General features: G+C 34.2%; 1 protein-coding gene across 1 annotated transcript in view; it reads left to right on the top strand.

The window, feature by feature from the left end:
- FBXL17 (F-box and leucine rich repeat protein 17) overlaps positions 1-23,006 on the top strand; it is a 528,599-nt gene that overhangs the window by 118,749 nt on the left and 386,844 nt on the right. Inside the window, exon 5 of the mRNA XM_074281924.1 lies at positions 8,903-9,010. Coding sequence (XP_074138025.1) covers positions 8,903-9,010 — 108 coding nt within the window. The remainder of the gene's footprint in view (positions 1-8,902; positions 9,011-23,006) is intronic.

Raw genomic sequence — 23,006 nt, 5'->3', positions numbered from 1 at the left:
TTATTGGAAAAATGGCACTGATAGAATTGTTTGACACGGAGTTACTACTAACGTTTGATTTGTAAAAAATGCAGTATCTGTGGAATGCAATAAAATGTATGCCTGTAATGTATATAATAATATTGTAGATTACTTTCCAAATCAAAAAATCACTAGTGAACTATTTTTATTAAAGTTTTGAGGTGGTTTAAGAGGAAGTTCAATCAGACTTATTTGAATAGCTTTAATGTTGTGAGTAAAGTAAGAAACAAAGCTGTCTTCTGAGTATTGAGAGACCAGCAGCATGAATTTAATTCTGCAGACATTTATTGACTACTGTACATAAGTGCTTTCTTTTCTTAAAATAGAACATATCCTTCAATATTTCCATCATTTGGGGGAAAAGTTTGCTTATCAGTTGATTGTTATATAATTTATTAAAATATGGATCATTGTATCAAAGAAGTTGACTGTTTGTATTTTAGCCTATATCCTTGTCTTAGTTGTCTTGACCACAATAGTGCTTTTCGTTAGATTAGTTACTGTACAAAAAGAAGGCATGTATGTGTTCCTAGCATTATAGAAGCACCAAGTTTATATAAAATATAGTGTTCTGGTTTTGGTGAATGAGAAACATGATCTTTGCCCTTTGATAAAGTTGTTAATTTAAAATTTTTTTCTAATTTTTAAAATTAAAATTTTTTAAAGGTTTCATTTTTATTTTATATGATTATCTGAATATGTTCTCATCACCTGTAAAGAGTGATAATTTCTTTTCCTCATTGTCTATTCAAATTTTATTCAACTGAGAGGAATGAGATTTCTCATAATTGAGCATAATGTACAAATGGGGTTTGATGACTGTAGGTAGGTCTTAAATAGAAGGTCAAATTGAAAGCAAAGAAATACTCTAATATGCTAAGGAAACTTTTGATAGCAGCCTCAGGGTATAGATTTTATTTTTATAATTTTTTAAATTTGCATGGAATACACACCAAAAAGTAGTATTTTGTGGCAACTTAGGATAGATGAGTATCACCTTTTACAGGAGAGAGAGGGGTAGAGAATTGGAGAATGATTCAAGTGAAATAAAGAGGGGAATATTTGTCATACAGCTGATAGGGCTTATTATCAGAATGAGCAGACATTTCCTGCTGAAAGGCAGGAAATGAGGGAAGAGGTGATTAAAGGTTTAATAAGATTTATTAAAAATTATTCTTCACAGCCAACTTCTATAGCTAGTTTGTGGATGAAAAGAAAACAATAACAAAAATAAGAATGAGACAACTAATTACAACATACTTTAGAAGTATGAAACTTCCCAGGGACAGTTACATTAATAACTAAGAATTTTATCCCTTTGGTATGATCTTTTATATCTTGACAATTTATTCCCTCTCCCCCAAAGAATCTGGACTAACATTTTTTATGCAAATATACTATATAAAACTATATAAGACCATGCTTAACAATCACAATTGTATAATTATCTTAATATTCCTGTCAATACCCAGGGTAAAATGGTGACAGGATGGTTTATTTCAAGGTGTTCTAACATTAGCATAAAAGAGGCATTTTTGGAAGACCATAGGCCATGGATTAAGGAAGAAATCTGGACATGTAAAAAGAATGTTCAAGAATTTTTGCAACAAGTAATAGAGCTATCTAGACAATCAGGTAGAGAGTTGATGTTTAGTCCGAGAAAATAGATAGGATACAATATCATGATAACCTTGTGAACATCAGTATTCAGAAATTCAAGTAAGCATCCAGAAAGGTATGGAAACATGTATAGTTAAATGATACTTAGAGAAGATATTTAGTCATTGGAGACAAAGCATGAATCCGATTAGAAAAGGAGTTCATGGTATAAGAAAATCAAAAGTAAAGATAACTTGATGTTAAAAAATTATGAGATTCTTTTATTTCTTTTGGTTAGGTATCAAATTCATCTTGTATTGCAAAATTGATATGGAAGTGATTCAACAATAAGGGTAAGGGAGCCAAGTTAGTTATTAATATCTCTTCATAGTCATACAAATATGGCCCTGCTGTATTTCTTTCTTAAACAAGAAATAAACCAGAAATTTAAATCACACCATATGAAAGAATGTCTATTGTTTAGACTGTGATTTGCATTTTTATGTTTAGCCCTTTGAGCTGGTCCATTAAAACATATATTGTTAGGATTACTAGGTGAGAACTCAGGTTGTCTGGACAGTGACAAGGTGAGAATTCAGGTTGTCTGGACAATTACAAGGTGAGAACTCAGGTTGACTTGATAGAAGGAGCAAGCTCATTGGCTGAAGTGGTTCTTCCCAGAAGCCCTTGCATTATCCCACGCCCATTCTCTGGGAGGATAAAAGAGACAACATTGGGCCTGGAGAGCAGATTGGACTGGAGAAGGACAAGAGTTAAAGAGGAGAAGACTCTGCACTACATCTGGCTTGACGCAGCTCTCTGCAGGAAGGGAAGTCACTTCTCTGGACAAGAGTTAACAGCAACTACCTGGAGACAACGGTTCACTACAGGAAGAAGAATCTGTCTGAGAGATTTGAGTAGACACAGCAGATCTCTTCCCAGAGAGCGATCCAGCAGCTTCTGGAGACGACAGCTCGCTACAATATATCTTGGATAGACTCTAGAGATGGACAGTGACCTAGATCTAGAACTGAATGGGACAAACAGAATTTGCAGTCAGAATTTGTGTTCCAATGAAGAATTCTATAGTACATTAAATAATCTTAAAATTTTTGAAATAAAAATAATTTGCATTATGTTAGGGGTAGGTGGACTAGATGTCAGCAGCCTGTTACTAGAGGTGCAATGTGACATGAATAGCACTTAATTTCAGCTTTGGTAAACATTGCCTCTCTTGCCTCTTTATAGAAATGAATCCAGGCAGCCCTACAAGATGTTATAACTTATGTGGTCTAGGGCACCTATATGAGAGTCCTGACCTCCATGTGGATAGGACCTTTTTATGGTCTTGGATGAAAAGAAAGCTATATCAATGAAGTCAGGAGACAGGTCCCAAGGAAAGTTTTGTGTCCTTTTAGATAACACTAGTTCTTATTTGTGAGAGGAAAGAAGGAAAGATAGGAGAGAAATGGGTCTAACCTGTTATCCCCTTGTGATAGTAAGAACTAGATAGAGTAGAGTATAACTAGAGTAGAGATAACAAGTTCAAATAAAAACAGGACCACTAAACCTTTGTTGAGACCTTTGGGGGCCTCATCAACTTAGAAAAATACATATTAACATTATATTTATTTTGTTGTATTTTTGTTTATTTTGTTGAATATTTCTCAATTATATTTTGATCTGCTCCAGGTTAAATTTGGGAGTATGGTGGGCATGTAGCCTGTGGGTGGTGTGTTGGACACCTGTTACAAAAGGTTCTCCATTAATTTGCTTTTAGGGTTTTTATAGGACAGGCTTCCAGGTATGAGCAGTATGAATGAGTCAAAGGTTAAAGGACAAAAAATGATTATAATCCCCACTCTCACTCCAATTTCTTAAGTCATAGCACTAATATCTACCACTAATTCTAGTCCTGTGCAGAGATTAGTTTTCCCTAAAAGGAACCTAATTGCTCCTAGCCTCCATTGATGCAGTTTTATCTGTCATTTAAGGACATAAACAATCTGAGCCCAAAACACTTGCCTCTAACCTGATGTTTAGATGCATTTCCAATATTGAACCAGAATTCTTAGTTTAAATCACAAATGATCATAGTACATGATCCTTATATTATATTGCCATAGTATTTTATTTAAATTTTTTTGCACCAATATTCATTAGAGAAATTGTTCTATAATTTTTTTTCTCTTTTTGCTCTTCTTGGTTTAAAAGGCTTTTGGTAGGACTCCTTTGCTTAATTTTTTTTCAATTTTATTGAAAAATTTTATTGATTTTTAGGATTTCAAATTTTATGCTTAATTGGGAATTTTTAATTTGTTCTTTTTCTAATTTTTGTTGTTATATATCCAATTAATTGATTCAAGTGTTTAGCACTACAAATTTTCCTCTAGTACTGCTTTGGCTGAATACCATAAATTCTGGTGTGTTGTCTTTCTCTTTTTAATGAAATTATTATTTCTGTGATTTTTTCTTTTACCCATGTATTCTTTAGAATTGTTACTTAGTTTCCAATTATTTTTAAATCTGTCTGTCCACTCTCCTTTATTGAATATCATTTTTGTAGCACTGTGATCTGAAAAGGATGTGTGTAATATTTCTGCCTTTGTACATTTGATTATGAAATTTTTATATCCTACTGCATGTATGTGCCATGTCCTACTGAGAAAAAGAAAAGCTATGTTTTCTTACTCCATTCAATTTTCTCCAGAGGACTATTATATCTAATTTTTCTAAAATTCTATTCCTGTCCTTAACTTCTTTATTGTTAATTTTGTAGAAATATTATCTATTCTGAGAGGGGAAAGTAAAAGTCTCTCATAGAATAGTTTTACTTTAGAAATTTGGATGTTATATCATTTGTTGCTTATATGTTTTGTATTGAAATTGCTTCATTGTCCCATGTCATTTTTTTTCTTTTCTTTTTCTTTCTTTCTTTCTTTCTTTTTTTTTTTTTTTTACTACATTTTTTGTTTGATTGTATCCTACCTGAGACATCAATACAATGCTATTGGAACTGTGAATTGATATGACCATTTTGAAGGGCAAGCTGGAATTTTGCCTCAAAAGTTACAAAACTAAATCCCTTTGACCCAGCAATATCACTATTAGGTTTGTGATCAGGAAAAAAGGAAAGGAACATATTTATACTTATATTTACATTTATAGCAGCTCTCTTTGTAGAAACAAAGAACTAGAAATTGAAGGGATAACCTTCAATTGAGGAATGGCTTAATAAATTGTAACATATGATTTGTTGCGGGTTCGCTAGAAACTGAAAGTACCGTACCCGCGCTGCTAGCTTCTTCCAGCCTTCGGACGTCTCCGGCCCTGCTTTGGAGACGGAAGCGGGGAATAAGCAAACAGAGAGCCAAAGTGTAGCAGAGCTGTTCTTTATTGTCTGCTCCCCAAAATGTCTCCCCGAGCCGTTGTTGTTTTAATGATTTATACAGTTATTTGGGCCCTCCCCAGTTCCTCCCTTCGTGGGCGGTGCCAGCTCCTTTAACAATGCCTAGTTTTTCTCCTTATATGGCCAGGCGGCTCACAGCCCTACTTGTCTAGTGACACGTAGTTCTGTTTGCTCAACCCGGAACCGTTTCCTGGAGGCAACTGACATCAGGGCGGCTCCTCTCCGCACAGGGGCCCAGGTCCAGGTTCATTACAATGATTGTGATGAAATATTACTGTGCTGTAAGGGGAAAAAAGAGTTTCAGAAAAACATGGAAAAACTGTCAAGTCAACCTGAATTCTTACCTTGTCACTGTCCAGACAACCTGAGTTCTCACCTGGTAATCCTAACAGACTTGTATGAAATAATGAAGAGTAAAATGAGCAGAACCAGGAAAATACTGTATCCAGTAACAATATTATTTGAAGAATGATTGTAAATAATTGAACTGGTCTCTGTGTTATAAATATTCAAATAAACTACAAAGTACCTATGGAGGAAGATGCTATCCACCTCCAATTAAAGAACTGATAAAAAGAAGTATGCACAGTATAATTTTACATGTATCTGTGTCAAATGATAGCCTTCTCTAGTGTGGGATGGGGAGGGAATTAGCTCAAAATTTAAAATATAAAAAATAAATGTGTGAGTGTGTGTGATCATAACAAAGTGCTTTTCTATATTATGTGCCTTTCTTATGCTCTCCTTTCTAAGGTTTAATAATTGCCCAGGATTTTAAGGTAAACTTGGATTGTTAGTTTTCTTAAGAAAAAAGCTTTAAATAACTTTATTTTTCCTTTTAGATGAAGTCTTTAATATATTTAATATATTTAAGAAAGATAAACAAATGCTTATCTTGGCACAGTACACATGGAAGTCACTTATTTAAAAAGGGGCAGAGAGTGCTAGATAGCTCAGTGGATAGAGCATCAGCCCTGAAGTCAGGAGGACTTGAGTTTAAACATAGTCTCAGACATGCTACTTATTAGCTGTGTGACACTGGGCAAGTCACTTAACACCTGTTGTCTGGGGGAAAAATCATTTTAAAGAAAGAAAGAAAGGGGGTAGAAAATAACTGTCTTTCATGAACCCCAAGAAATAAGTTAAAGAGCTTACCTGGTATATATAATTGTAAAAGTTTTCTCTGGGGAAGAAAGAAAATAAAAAATCTCCTTACCAGGTAACCTGGGAAATAGGATTTTTTTTTTTTATTCATTTTTCCAAATTATCCACTCTCTCCCCCCGATGGCAGGTAATCCCATACATTTTACATGTGTTACAATATAACCTAGATACAATATATGTGTGTAAATACCATTTTCTTGTTGCACATTAATTATTAGGTTCCGAAGGTATAAGTAACCTGGGTAGATAGACAGTAGGGCTAACAATTTACATTCAATTCCCAGTGTTCCTTCTCTGGGTGTAGTTATTTCTGTCCATCATTGATCAACTGGAAGTGAGCTGGATCTTCTTTATGTTGAAGATTTCCACTTCCATCAGAATACATCCTCATACAGTATTGTTGTTGAAGTGTATAGTGATCTTCTGGTTCTGCTCAGGAAATAGGATTTTTCATAAACTATGTAGAGATTATTGCTTGATGAGCTATGAAGACTTGATATGCTGAAAAATATATAATTTAATTTTGTTATGAGTTTGTTTAAAATGTATTAAATATCAATACGTAAAATATTCTGCTTTCATATAGAGCATGTGTTTATTTACTTTTAGACTATATAATTTCATTTGTGATTAGAACAAATTTGGAAAAATATTAATCTTCCTTTGTAAAATATTTTAAAAGAAGAAAACATTCCTTACTATCCTTAAAAGCGCTATTGTAGAGTTTTTTGGTCCTTTTTTCTCTGCATCTCCTGGTAGTAGGCTTTCCTTGTAATATATCTGTGTGGAATTATTCATATTCTCATTTTTCCTGAAATACAGATGTGAATCAAGCTCTTCTACATGCAGATGTGGATTAAAAATACTATGCCTAGTTTTTCAGGCAAAGCTATAATTCATGTAAAACCTTATGGTGTTTTTTGGTGGTACAGTATAAAGAACACTAATTCAGTATTTAAAGGGTTTATATCGAATTCCTCCTCAGAACTTACAGCTAGTAAATGATTTGGCCTTGGTCACATCATTTAATTTCCCTGGGCCCTAGTTTCCTCAAAAGTTAATTGAAGAAGTTGGACTGGATGGTCTCTTATGATAAATAATATATCAAAGCATTACTTTGTGTTTACATATTGTAATGGGAATTAAACCTTGTAGGCAAAAACCTTCCATTTATTATGCACGTTAGTCTAACCATGTAACTAGGTCTCCGTTTCTTAATATAGAAAATAACAGTTGGACTAGATGGTGATCTCTTAAGATCTCTAACAATTCTTATGTTCTCTATGTTTTTATTATTTAAAATCTCCAAAGATCATATGCAATACAACTTTCAGATATTTTGTATGACTGTTTAATCCTTGTATTTTCATGATGAGAGATAATATAGCAAAGTGTATATTTATGATACACTTTACAAGATAGAAATTTCTGAAGTCAAATACTGTCTAAACTTAATTTTTCTAGTCTTTAGAAAGCTCTCTATGGCTTATTAAGTTAAAGGTGGGCTGTGTTCTGCATTGGTAAAGTAAAATTATAGATTGTTGTTGTGTTGCTTTATCATGATAAAATATTTAATTTGTAGAATTAAAAATTTTTAAATAACAAAATTAGTTTAGTTCAATAAAATATGTAGTGTTATTGGAATTTCTGACTTTTTCCATAGTGGTTATTTAAATAACATTTAAAATTTTAATAAAACTGTGTTATACAGCAATGACTAGTGACAATACCAGTGGACTAACAATGAAACATATTAACTATCTCCTGACAGAGCTGATGGACCAAAGATTCAGAATATGACATCCAATATGGGAAATTGTTTTTGCTTTACTATATATTATTAGACAAGATAGTGCGTTTGGTGAAAGAAATCTGAGTTTAGGGGTAGAATGACTAAGAAAAGAGTTACACTGAAACACTTTTTTAAACATCCAAAACAGTCTGAATTTCTAGTGTTGTAGCAGAATGATCTTCTCCAGAAACATGTGTAAAAAGCACAATTGCATATAAAACACCTATAAAGCTAATAATTATTTGTGATGTAGGCTTTACAAAGACAATTTGAAATAAGTCTTCAAAACCTCAGAATTATGACAAGTATATGGAATTTATAATCATAGTATTTTTACAATTTTAATTTTAAAAAATTCTTTCCCTACTATTTTACTAGTGATTGCTTGGGGAGAGAGGGGGGAATGGGAAGATAATTAAAACTATTGTTAAAAAAATTTGTACTGTCAACCAAAACTTATTTTTGCATTGGCCATGTCCAAAAAATACGTATCTCACTTTCTCCCTTGAGACCATTTCCTGCCAAGTAGTGGGTAGTATATTTTACTATGAATCCTCTAGTATTGTGTCTGATTGTTATATCATTCAGAGCTCTTAAGTCTTTCAAAGCTGTCATTATAGTATTGTTGTTACATAGATTATTCTATTGGTTCTGATTATTTTAGTCTGCATCAGTATACATGTCTTCTAGATTTCTCTGAAAATATTCCCATCATAATTTCCTACAGTCCAAAAGTATTTTATATTCATATACCATAATTTGTTCAGCCATTTCCCAAATGAGAGATACCTTTCTTAGTTTTCAGTTCTTTACATTAAATTGAACATCACCAGTGATAATCAATAGTTATTGCAGTTTATTGTCCTGAGAACCTTAGAATGTCATCTTCAATAACATTCTCTATATTTTTCACATAGGTGACAGATCAGTCAGTAAAAGCATTTGCTGAACACTGTCCTGAACTACAGTATGTTGGTTTTATGGGCTGTTCCGTTACTTCAAAAGGGGTCATTCATCTAACAAAGGTAGGTGCGATATCTGTATCTTTGTGTTTAGTGATTATCACAAATTCTTATTTGGGTTCTCATTATGGGTACTGATTTGAATTCTATAAGAATATTGATTAAATGGTCCCATACTACATGACTTAGTAATCACAGCATTACATGTATATGTTCTAATCATTCTACAAACATTTATTATGTGCCAGGCATTCTGCTAGCCTTTAAGAGTTAAAAAACAAAAATGAACCATTTTTTTCCTTCAAACATTTTACTTTTAATTGATGGTTTTGACTTCTACACTTACAAATATGTTAAAAATGTATATAAAGCAAAAAAGTGATCATTTTTCTATGGAGGAAGTAGTAATTAGGGGATCAGGAAACACTTGAATTGAAGTGAGGATAGGACAGACTGGATGGGATCTAAGGATGTTGAATCATCCAGTTTGGCCAGAACATAGGACAAGTAAAGAAGAAAAAGAGTAAATAAAAGTAATGGGAGATTAGGGAAAGATTGAGGAAGGCTTGGATACTCTGAGATTCTAAGAACACAGAGAAAGACGGATCATATTCCAAGCCTGGGAGACAGATGTGAGGAATAGCAAGTAGACCAGTATATATCTAAGTTTGTAAAGAAGAGTCACATATAATTTTGAAAAGAGATGTGGAGTTGGGTTCTGAAATGATACGTTAGATTTGTTCTTTAAGAATAGAAAGTCAAAGACAAAAATCAAGGGCTTATGTAAATTTAAATATTCATAGCATCTTCTTACCAGCAGAGAAATGGAAATAAAATAGTTGCCCATTTGTTTTAGAAAAGGCTGGGAAAGATTGCTTATATGAAAGTCTATTAATTTGCAGTGAGAATTGATGAATACAGTTTTAAGAGTTAACTCAAGCAACATTTCCAGATGTTTCCAAGTCCTTCTAAATGCTTGTCTCCTACCATCCAGAGCAATGCCTTCCATCCATTTTTTATTTATATTGTATGTACTGATTTATTTATCTAAGCTTCTTACAGGCCAGAATTGGCTTTGTTTTTTCTTTGTATCTTTATTGCTCATCACAGGGCCTGGCACATGAGAAGCATTTAATTAATGTCCTTTGGTTAATTTAGAGGAACATGAGAAGTAAGGTGGAGTTACCTAAGACCTCTACAGGGATGCGACTAAGGTTGAACACATCCCCTTTAGTGCCTTTTCATGTTTGCCTCAGAGAGTAATCTTATCAGCATTTCAGGCTTTCTCTGCTAACTCCATCTATGAACTTAGGACCATAAACTATATGTGTCCTTTTTAATAATCACTTGAAATTAGTTGTTAAACATAAAATAATATACCAATATGAAAATTCACCTTCTTTCTCTGACAGAACAACTAGCACATTAGATATCTGCATTGGCAATTAAATTTGTTAAGAAGCTATAAATTAGAATTTTTGTTAGTTTTGACCAATTGGGAAAGGAATGCACTGGGACTCATATCAAGGGAAATCACAAAAAGTTAATCAGTATAGTACTTTCTACATGAGTCATGTCATAGTATGATTTTCTTAATCACCTGTGTTCAGGCAAAAGGATGATGTGATATTTTTAATGTGGAAGGGATGCAAGGATCCTCCCAGCTGTTATAGCTGCTTATTCTGGTTAAAAAAATCAGGCCATTAAATTCATGCTTTAGTCTCTCAGAGACATTTAATAGTCTAAATGTCTTTCATTTATACATGACTTTTAATAATCCCTTTCTTTCTTAACACTTATTCCCAGCTTCATCTCTTAACTAGTTATGAGTCTTCAGAAAAATTAATCTCTTTGGGTCTGTTTCTTAATAATGTAAAAATTTTTGGTCTTGTTTTCTGGTGGGAGAAAGTAAAGGTTCAACTAAACCATTGGTTTTTTTCTTTTTCTTTGTTCTCTTCTGATTCTAACTTCCTATGAATTTATAAATAATATGCGTAAAAGAGATCTTGAACAGTTATCTGGTATATCCCTTTGATAAATTTTAGGAGAATTTTGGTTAAATCTTGTTCCAAAATTCTCATTCTCTCCCTCCTCTCTTTCCCCCTCCACTAGACTGCAAGTAATCCAATGTAGGTTAAACATGTGCAATTTTCCTAAACATATTTCTATATTTATCACGTTGCACAAGAAAAACCAGATCAAATGGGAAAAAATGAAAATTTAAAAAAAAAAAAGCAAGCAAATAACAACAACAATAAAAAAGGTGAAAATACTATGTTGTGCTCCACATTCAGTCCCCATAGTCCTCTCTCTGGATATAGATGGCTGTCTCTATCACAAGTCTGTTGGAGTTACCTTAAATCACCTTATTGTTGAAAAGAGCCAAGTCTTTCACAGTCGATCATCACATAATCTTGTTATTTCTGTATACAATGTTCTCTTGGTTTGACTCTGAAGTGTCATTTTTGAGAAATGGGAAAGAAGCCTTTTTTTTTCTTCTGGATTTCCCAGTGTGGGGATAAGTGATGTCCAGTGAGGCTGGAAAGATTCTAGGATGTGAAGACTTTAAAAGTTATAGAGGAATTCATATTTAATCCTAGAGGAAATAGGTAGTCTTTGGAATTGATTGAATAAGTGTGAGTGATATATTTATGTTTTCATTTAAGGAAAATCAATTTGACAGCTGTTGTGGGGGAGATTGAAGTAGGGAGTGACTTGGAAAGGGAAGAAAGCTACTGTAGTAATCTAGGCCAAATGTGACAAGGGACCTGAAATAAAGTGGCAACAATCTGTGTTGACGAGAAAGAAGTATTTGGATATAACATTATCATTAACAGCAAAACTTGGAAACTTCTTAGATGTTTGGATTAAAAGATGGTGAGGAAGAGGATGCTGAACCTGGTGAGTTTGGAAGAAGGTTGTGTTTTAAAAAAAAACATGATGAGTTCGTCTCTGGTTGTTTTGAGTTATAAAGTAAGATAATATTTGTAAGGTGCTTTGCAAACCTTAAAGAATGCTTTAAATACTATTTGTTGTTTTTGTAAGTTCTATTTTGGGCATAATGAATTTTCTATGTCCACCAAAAGACAATTGCTGATGTGAGACTGAAACTTAGAAGAAAGAATAGGGGTCAGTAAAGATAATTATAACAGTTAAACCTTGGGAGCTAATGATTATAATCAATGTCAATGATTTTCTTAAAGTACAAATCCAATTGTGTCATTTTTCTATTCAGTCAATCGCAGTGTTCCCGTATTGCCTTTGAGTCAAAGCAGTACAGAGTTCACCCCCAACTTCAGGTATTTTCACCAGCTTTTTCCCTGCCTTGAATTCTCTCCTTCCTTACCCTCAACTCTTAGGTCCCTTGAAGTCTCAGCTATAGTCCTACCTTCTGCAAAAAGCCTTTCCTTTAAGTGCTCCTTATAATTAATATCTTCCCATAATCAGTACCTTCCCTGAAATGATTTCCAATTTATCCTGCATGTATCTTGTTTGCATGTTGTCTCCCAAATTAAACCGTGAGCCCTTGGAGAGCAGGAGCTTTTTTGGCCTTTGTCTCTTCTCCCAGTTATTATCACAGTGAAGGGAACATATGAGACATATAATAAAAGCTTGTTGTTGATCTTCTTGTTGGTACTAAAAGAAATACTATTAAGATTTTTTTTTTTAAAAAACGCTTTATTTAAATTCACTCTTTTAAAGTATAGTAAATGGAAATAGCCAATTGAATAAACAATCCATGAAATCATAATTTCCCCTAAAACCTGTACCTTTAAAATCTCTCTGGAAATCCACCTTCAGGAATGTTATAGATTATTAAAATCTCAATTTATATTTAATTACATTGGTTCTAAAATGATTTAAATCAGTAATCTTAATTTTTCAGAAGTACATTTATTTTAACATTAATGCATTGTCTATCTTACTTAAATGTAGAAATGTTTTACTTTTTAAATTTAAAATATACATTTTAAAATTATAATATTGATTTTTTTAATATTTTATGGGTTTTTGTAGTATATCAGAAAAAAATGATCCATCCCCAATTTAACATATCAATAATTGTTGTTGTTGTTGTTGTTGGTTTTTTTTTTTTTTTTTTTTTTTTTTTGCTATGGTATATTCGAAAGACTAAATCTACTATCAGAAACATTTAAATTATTAAATTAAAACAAAAATTTTTGTTTTCAGTATTTTTATTCTGAATGAGGCATTAGTTAGAATGAATATTTTAATAGTATATAAATTTTAATTGACTAATTCTGAAATACAGTTTAAAAATAAAAATTAAGCAGGTACTTTCTATCGGTATCATAGAAATATGGGAATACAGAAATAGAACAGACCTCTGAAGTCATATAGTACAATTCTAGCTCACTTTATAGTTCAAAAAATTGAAGAAGGTTAAGGGATGTTAATTGACTTTTCCCAAATCATGTTGTCATTAAATAATGAAAAGCTGGTATTCAAACTTAAGTTTTCTCATTCCAAATCCAGGTAAATGTAGCAAATATAAAATAACGAGTTATGAAGCTAATTTATTTATAATCTCTTTTCCTGTTTCTCTCTAGACTGGAGAATAAACAAGAGCTTTTTACATTTTTCAGTTCCTAAACACTTTATTTTTTATCAGTAGGCCAAAAGAAGGATGCATTCCTTTTATAATTGTGGGAAAAACTATATATATACAGTCACAAAGGTGACTGGTCATGTAAATAGTATCCAATTAATATAGCTATTTAATTGGCCTATCCCGGAGTTATAGAATGTCATTATTGGAAGAAAGTTTCTATCTAGTTCAGCCTGTTTTTGATCAAGAATTCTCTTTATAATTTCCCTTGTCATTTAGTCTTAGTCTACAGAGTACAAGTAAGGGGAAAACAGCCGTACCTCTTAGGGCAGCCTAATGTCATAAAATATATTGCTTTACTTGTTACCTCTATACAAATAGATAACTTTCCAAACTTTGTAATCACAGCTCTATATTTCCAGATATCTGTTGGATTTTCCTATTCAAATGTCACAGACACTGACCAGACAACAAAATTGCTTTTAAATTTCATTTAAATAGAAATAGGGAAATACTTTTAAAAGGTGCATGGTGTCATATGTGTAGTTGACATTTAGTAAGTTTGAATAATTATATATTGAAGTACTTGATTTTATGTTTGTTTTAATGAACATACATGTACATATCAGAGAGGCAGCATGAAATAGAAGATAAATAACAGATTTGTTGTTAGGAGGCCTTCTTTTAAGTACCTCCTCTTTCACATGCTTCTATATTGCGTAGGGACTGTCACTTATTCTGTCAATGCCAAAATCTGTAGTAAGCAAGCAATTAGTGTGTTACTCCCCTAATTATGGAAAAGAGAAGAAAAGGAAGAAATACCAAAACAAGTTTAAGAGGAAAATTGAAGAAAGAGACATAGGAAACACAAATACAGTTAAAGAATGATACGGAGGAAAACCTTTGAGGATATTATTTAATATTAGTTCATTGAGGAATTGCCATCTCTTTTCTGATATAGTAGTGTCTTTGACCTTCGAAATTCCATGCCACCATATTTCCTTTTTTTCTCTCTATCCTGTGTCTTCTCCCACCAGTGATTTCTTCTCATAGCTCAATTTCCAGGCAAGGCTCAGACCAGCCCTTCTTCATTTTATCACCATGCCACTTTGGGGTACCTCCCACTTCTTATGGGAGCAGATATAATTCTAGACAAGAGCATCTCTCTGAGAAGAGAGCAGAATGCTCGTGTTTCCAGCCTCCATTCCTTACTTTTCTTGATGGGAATTAGAGCCAAATTTTGAGGTTGAAGGAGGTGGGCTGAAGGAAAAGAGAGAAGGAAGCTGTTCTGCCTCTTTTCAAGATATACAGTAATACCATCATGCCACATGTACAGGACAGCCCTAATAACAATAAAATACATAGGATTACAAAGGAAACCAATTATATCCCCTTTATTCAACTCTTTTTGATATGTTTTCTTTCTCCCTTAGAATGTAAGTTTCTAGAGGGCAGTGACTTTGTTTTTGCTTCTACTTAATAAGTGTTTATGGACATATTTATTTTTATTTCTTTTATCAAGCAGGATAGGTTTGCAAATTAATCTAGAGTGTGTTTTTTAAGTTTTATGGTTATTCTAATTTCAAGGAAATGATGCTACCACTGAAGAGAGAAAAAAAAATTCAAGATTTTGATAATAATCATGTCTTTTTGAGACATTGCAGGAAGAACTTATTCTGGTGAACCTGTCCCCCAAATAGGAGTAGCTGACATATCAATATGCTATCAAAAATATCATTGAATCAATTATTTGTGGAGAATGTAGTATGCCAGAAACCAAGATACTGGAATATATACATTGTTGCTGTTTAGTCATTTCACTTCCATTGGTAACTCTGACTGCATTTGACATTTTCTAGACAAAGATACTGGAATGGTTTGCCATTTCCTGCTCCAGTTAATTTTTACAGATAAGAAACAGAAGCAGTAGACGGCGGAGAAGAAACACACGACTCAGTGAACATCCTCACTCCCTCACAACCAATTAGATAAATTAAGTCTCAAAATTAGCTCAGGACTGATAGATACCACAAGGACTGGAAGCACAACTTACCAGCTGAAGAGAATCTGGAGTTTCAACAGGAAAGGTCAGTTCTCAGGGGAGGAATAAGAGAGACCAGCACAGACGGTGGGGTAGGGGCACGCTGCGCCCATTGCGCTGGGAAGGGCTCTGGGATCAGAGAAGCCACTGAGGTAAAGGAATCTGGCACAGGCTGTTAGCTCTTCTCTGCTAATTATTTAGCAGTTCAGAAGAGAAAGCCAAAATATTTTAAAACTCAGATTAGATTTTCCCCGGCCCCTGGGGGTGACTCAGCAGAGACTTGGCACCAGGGGGTGTGGCCTCAGCTACCTCCTGAGAATAGTTAAGAGATTGACAAGTGGGTGGATACGGCCCAAGGCAACACACACTGCCTAGCTTAGCTGGAGGGAGTGGAACTCAGCTCCAGGAAGTCCCAGAGAAGCGGAACCTTTGAACTAGGGACCGCGGTTTCTGGCAGACACTTCCAGTTTGAGCACAGGGGCTTTTCACATCACCTGCTGCAGACATCCACTCCCCACCCGGACACATAGGCTGGGCTTCGTGCTGTCTTCACTATTCTACGCCCTCGAAGCACAGCAGTGCTAATCACCTCTCAGGCACCTCCAGGGAGGGGGTGGGGAACTCTCTCCCAGAGCTCTCTCTTAGCTCAGGCGCAGGAGCCGCTGCATCCATCCGGTCTGGGAGGAAGCTGGTAAAGAAGTAAATAAATAATTTCCTACCCCAGGGACAGACCCCAAAAGATTTTTTAAGTATGAGCAAAAAAGCTAGAAAAACCATAGATTCCTTCTATACAGAGAAAGAGCGGGTATCCAACCCTGAGGAAGTTAACAGCAGAGAGACAGCAGATAACAACCTAAAGGGGAACGATTCCTGCCCCCCCATCACATAACTCTCTCCTAGAAGAAACTCTTAAAAAATTGAGGTAGTTTGAAGAAAAATGGGGAAAGGAAAGGGAAGCTATGATAGAGAATAACAACGTCCTGAAATTGGAGTTGGAAAAAATAAAGAATTCACAGGAGATGCAGGGAAACAAAATTTATGAATTAGAAAAGGTTAAAAAAACACAGGAAAGTAGGATTTCTGAATTGGAAAAGATAAAAAAGTCTCAAGAAAATAGAATTTCTGAATTGGAAAAAGAAAATAATTCTCAAAAAAAAAATTAGGGAAATGGAAAAAAATTCAATAGAGCAAAATAATTCATTTAAAAACGAAATTGGGCATTTACAAAAAGAACTAAAAACTGTGAAAGAAGAAAATAACTCCTTAAAAGTCAGGATGGAACAAATAGAAATGAATGATTCACAGAGAACCCAAGAATCAGTCAAACAAAACAAAAAAAAATGAGAAGCTGGAGAACAACGTCAAATACTTACTGGGAAAATCTATAGACCTGGAAAATAGATCTAGGAGAGATAATCTGCGGATTATTGGACTTCCAGAAAATTATGACCAAAAAAAGAGCCTAGATTCTATTTTACAGGAAATTATCAAGGAGAACTGTCCAGAGATAATAGAAACAGAAGGGAAAGTAGATGTGGAAAGAATTCATCGAACTCCTTCTGAAATAGACCCTAAAAAAAGAACACCACGGAATATAGTGGCTAAGCTGCAGAATTACCACACAAAGGAGAAAATCCTGCAAGCAGCTAGAAAAAAACAATTTAAATACCAAGGTGCCACAATAAGGGTCACCCAAGATCTGGCTGCCTCCACATTAAAAGATAGAAGGGCCTGGAACCTGATATTCTGTAAGGCAAAAGATCAAGGACTGCAACCAAGAATGAACTACCCAGCTAAGTTTAGCATCTTTTTCCATGGAAGAAGATGGTCATTCAATGAAACAGAGGAATTCTATATGTTTCTAAGAAAAAAACCAGACTTAAACAAAAAATTTGATCTACATCCACAAGACTGAAGAGAAACAGAAAAAGGTACACAGAACCCTTGAGAACTGTAACTCTGTTGTGGGTATATAAAAAAATACTCAAGGATAATTTGATTTTACTGATATAAAAGAAAAAAAGAGGGGTGTAGTAAAGGGAAGGAGGTCGGTTCAGAAAAAGGGGAAGGAGTGATAAAAAGAGGGAAACTACATCCCAGGAAGAGGCATAGAAAATACACCATATCTGAGGGAACTTAGTGAGGGGGAGAATCATTGTGTGAATCTTACTCTCATCAGGAGAGGCTCAAAGAGTAAATAATTAACATATTTGTTTTTCAGAGAATTTTCTCTCACCTCATTAAAAGGGGGGAGAGGAAAAGGGAAAAGGAAAAGGAGAATAAGTGAAGGGACTTGGAGGGAGGGGGAGGGATCCTAAAAAAAAAAAAAAAAAAAAAGAGGGAGGGTTGCGCGTCACAAGGGGGGTCTGTAAATTAAATATCGGGGAGGGGGATCAGGGGGGTCAAGGGAAAAAAGCATAATCTGGGGATAATACGATGGCAGGAAATACAGAATTAGTAATTTTAACTGTAAATGTAAATGGGATGAACGATCCCATCAAACGGAGACGGATAGCAGATTGGATCAAAAAGCAGAACCCTACAATATGTTGCCTACAGGAAACACACTTAAAGCAGGGAGATACATACAGAATAAAGGTAAAAGGTTGGAACAGAGCCTATTATGCTTCAGGTAAAGCCAAAAAAGCAGGGGTAGCTATCCTTATCTCAGATCAAGCAAAAGCAGAAGTAGATCTCGTTAAAAAAGATAAGGAAGGAAACTATATCCTGCTGAAAGGTAGCATAAATAATGAAGCCATATCAATACTAAACATATATGCACCAAGTGGTATAGCATCTAACTTTCTAAAGGAAAAGTTAAGAGAACTGCAAGAAGAAATAGACAGTAAAACTATAATAGTGGGAGATCTCAACCTTGCACTCTCAGATTTAGACAAATCAAACCACAAAACAAACAAGAAAGAAATTAAAAAAGTAAATAGAATATTAGAAAAACTAGGTATGATAGACCTTTGGAGAAAACTGAATGGCAATAGAAAGGAATATACTTTCTTCTCAGCAGTACATGGATCCTATACAAAAATAGACCATATATTAGGACATAAAGATCTCAAAATTAAATGTAGGAAGGCAGAAATAATAAATGCCTTCTTCTCAGATCACAATGCAATAAAAGCTACATTCAGTAAAAAGTTAGGGGTAAATAGACCAAAAAGTAATTGGAAACTGAATAATCTCATCTTAAAGAATGACTGGGTGAAAGAGCAAATTATAGAAACAATTAACAATTTCACCCAAGATAATGACAATGATGAGACATCATATCAAAATCTTTGGGATGCAGCTAAAGCAGTAATAAGGGGAAATTTTATATCTTTAGAGGCTTATTTGAAGAAAATTGAGAAAGAGAAGATTAACGAATTGGGCTTACAACTTAAAAGGCTAGAAAAAGACCAAATTATAAACCCCCAACCAAAAATTAAACTTGAAATACAAAAATTAAAAGGAGAAATCAATAAAATTGAAAGTAAAAAAACTATTGAATTAATAAATAAAACCAAGAGTTGGTTTTATGAAAAAGCCAATAAAATAGATAAACCTTTGGTAAATTTGATCAAAAAAAAGAAAGAGGAAAATCAAATTGATAGTCTTACAAATGAAAAGGGGGATCTTTCCACCAATGAAGAGGAAATTGGAGAAATAATAAGGAGTTACTTTGCCCAACTTTATGCCAATAAATTTGATAACTTAAGTGAAATGGATGACTTCCTCCAAAAATATAGGCTCCCTAGATTAACAGAGGAGGAGATAAATTGCTTAAATAGTCCCATTTCAGAAAAAGAAATAGAACAAGCTATTAATCAACTCCCCAGGAAAAAATCCCCAGGGCCAGATGGATTCACATGTGAATTCTACCAAACATTTAAAGAACAATTAGCCCCAATGTTATATAAATTATTTGAAAAAATAGGGGATGAAGGAGTCCTACCAAACTCCTTTTATGACACAGACATGGTACTGATACCTAAACCAGGTAGATCGAAAACTGAGAAAGAAAATTATAGACCAATCTCCTTAATGAATATTGATGCTAAAATCTTAAATAAGATATTAGCAAAAAGACTTCAGAAAATCATCTCCAAGATAATACACTATGATCAAGTAGGATTTATTCCAGGAATGCAGGGCTGGTTTAATATTAGGAAAACTATTAATATAATTGACCATATTAATAATCAAATTAATAAGAACCATATGATCATCTCAATAGATGCAGAAAAAGCATTTGACAAAATCCAACATCCATTCCTACTAAAAACTCTTGAGAGTATAGGAATAAATGGACTATTCCTTAGAATAATCAGGAGCATATATTTAAGACCTTCAGTAAGCATAATATGCAATAGAAATAAACTGCAACCTTTCCCAGTAAGATCAGGAGTGAAACAAGGTTGCCCACTATCACCATTACTATTCAATATAGTACTAGAAACGCTAGCCTCGGCAATAAGAGCCGAGAAAGAGATTCAAGGAATTAGAGTAGGAAATGAGGAAATTAAACTTTCACTTTTTGCAGATGACATGATGGTATACTTAGAGAACCCCAAAGATTCTGCTAAAAAGCTACTAGAAATAATTCAAAATTTCAGCAAAGTGGCAGGATACAAAATAAATCCACATAAATCCTCAGCATTTTTATATATCACTAACAAAATGCAACAGCAAGAGATACAAAGAGAAATTCCATTCCAAACAAATGTTGAGAGTATAAAATATTTGGGAATCCATCTACCAAAGAAAAGTCAGGAATTATATGAGAAAAATTACAAAACACTTGCCACAAAAATAAAATCAGATTTAAATAATTGGAAAGACATTCAGTGCTCTTGGATAGGCCGAGCGAATATAATAAAGATGACAATACTCCCCAAACTAATCTATTTATTTAGTGCTATACCAATCAGACTCCCAAGAAACTATTTCAATGACCTAGAAAAAATAACAACAAAATTCATATGGAAGAATAAAAGGTCGAGAATTGCAAGGGAACTAATGAAAAAAAACTCAGAGGAAGGTGGTCTAAGTGTACCTGATCTAAAGCTATATTATATAGCAGCAGTCACCAAAACCATTTGGTATTGGCTAAGAAATAGACCGGTAGATCAGTGGAACAGATTAGATACAAAGGACAAAAAAGGGTACATCTATAGCAATCTAATCTTTGACAAACCCAAAGATTCCAACGTTAGGGATAAAAATTCATTATTCGGAAAAAACTGTTGGGAAAACTGGAAATTAGTATGGCAGAAATTAGATATGGATCCACACTTAACACCATATACCAGGATAAGATCAAAATGGATCCATGATTTAGGCATAAAGAGGGAGATAATAAATAGATTAGAGGAACAGAGGATAATCTACCTCTCAGACTTGTGGAGGAGGAAGGAATTTATGACCAGAGGAGAACTAGAGATCATTATTGATCACAAAATAGAAGATTTTGATTGTATCAAACTAAAAAGTTTCTGTACAAATAATACTAATGCAAACAAGATTAGAAGGGAAGTAACAAATTGGGAAAATATTTTTAAAAACAAAGGTTCTGACAAAGGTCTCATTTCCAAAATATATAGAGAACTGACCATAATTTATAAGAAACCGAACCATTCTCCAATTGATAAATGGTCAAAGGATATGAACAGACAATTCTCAGAGGGAGAAATTGAAACTATATCCACTCACATGAAAGAGTGTTCCAAATCACTACTGATCAGAGAAATGCAAATTAAGACCACTCTGAGATACCACTACACACCTGTCAGATTGGCTAAGATGACAGGAACAAATAATGATAAATGTTGGAGGGGATGTGGGGAAATTGGGACACTAATACATTGCTGGTGGAGTTGCGAAAGAATCCAGCCATTCTGGAGAGCAATCTGGAATTATGCCCAAAAAGTTATCAAACTGTGCATACCCTTTGACCCAGCAGCGCTACTACTGGGATTATATCCCAAAGAAATACTAAAGAGTGGAAAGAGTCATATATGTGCCAAAATGTTTGTGGCAGCTCTTTTTGTTGTAGCTAGAAACTGGAAGATGAATGGATGTCCATCAGTTGGAGAATGGTTGGGTAAATTGTGGTATATGAAGGTTATGGAATATTATTGCTCTGTAAGAAATGACCAGCAGGAGGAATACAGAGAGGCCTGGAGAGACTTAAATCAACTGATGCTGAGTGAAATGAGCAGAACCAGAAGATCACTGTACACTTCAACAACAATACTGTATGAGGATGTATTCTGATGGAAGTGGAAATCTTCAACATAAAGAAGATCCAACTCACTTCCAGTTGATCAATGATGGACAGAGGTAGCTGCACCCAGAGAAGAAACACTGGGAAGTGAATGTAAATTGTTAGCACTAATATCTGTCTGCCCAGGTTGCATGTACCTTCGGATTCTAATGTTTATTGTGCAACAAGAAAATGATATTCACACACATGTATTGTACCTAGACTATATTGTAACACATGTAAAATGTATGGGATTGCCTGTCATCGGGGGGAGGGAATAGAGGGAGGGGGGGTAATTTGGAAAAATGAATACAAAAATAAAAAAAATAATAATAAAAAAAAAAAGAAACAGAAGCAAATAGGATTAAGTGACTTCCCCAGGGTTATACTGCATGTGTCTGAGACCAGATTTAAACTCAGACAAATGAGTCTGATTTCTTCCCTGATCCTATATCTGCCTGTTGCTTGCACTCTCTTCCTCCTCCTCATCTTCTTCCTCCTCCTCCTCTTCTTCTTCTTCCTCCTCTTCTTTCTTCTCCTCTTCTTCCTTTTCCTCCTCTTTTTCCTCCTCCTCTTCTTCCTCTTTTTCTTCCTCCTCCTGCTTATCCTCTCCCCTCTCTTCTCTCTCCCTCTCTACTTTTCCTTTCTCTTTTTTTCCCTCTCTCTGTCTTTCCCTTTTCCCCTCCCTCCCCCACGCCCACAGAAGTTCTTAACTTGGGCTCTGTGAACCTTTTTTTTTTTTTGTTTTTTTAAATAAATATATATATTTTAAGTGTATTTTCATCTAATTGGTTTCCTTTGTAATCTGTAGCATGATGGTATTACTGTGTGTCTTGAAAAAAATAAAATAGTATTGAAATTTTAAGAATTAAAAGGACATAAAGAAACAAACAAAAAAACTATATCTAAGTTTGACTTCCTTTCCACAGAATACCAGTTAGACAATGGGCATCTGTTTTTGTCCATTCATGGTTTGGTCAAGAAACCCATTTTTCCAAATCTGTAGTAAAATAGAAGTCAGATAAATTAATCACTAGAGAATATAATATATACCATATTACAGAGTGAAAGAGCTCTCCCACTAGGAGGGGGATAAGAACTCAGCTAAGAGAGAGTGTCCTAGATGTCAATAAAAGGAAAGTTCCCCAAAGTCTGTAGTGTAGTACGCTTGGGATAAGGACATGATGGA

The sequence above is a fragment of the Sminthopsis crassicaudata genome, chromosome 1, assembly GCF_048593235.1.
Source record: "Sminthopsis crassicaudata isolate SCR6 chromosome 1, ASM4859323v1, whole genome shotgun sequence".
Classification (NCBI taxonomy): Eukaryota; Metazoa; Chordata; class Mammalia; order Dasyuromorphia; family Dasyuridae; genus Sminthopsis; species Sminthopsis crassicaudata.
Note: the sequence above shows the minus strand (reverse complement) of the source record. Positions and strands in the feature narration are given on the sequence as shown.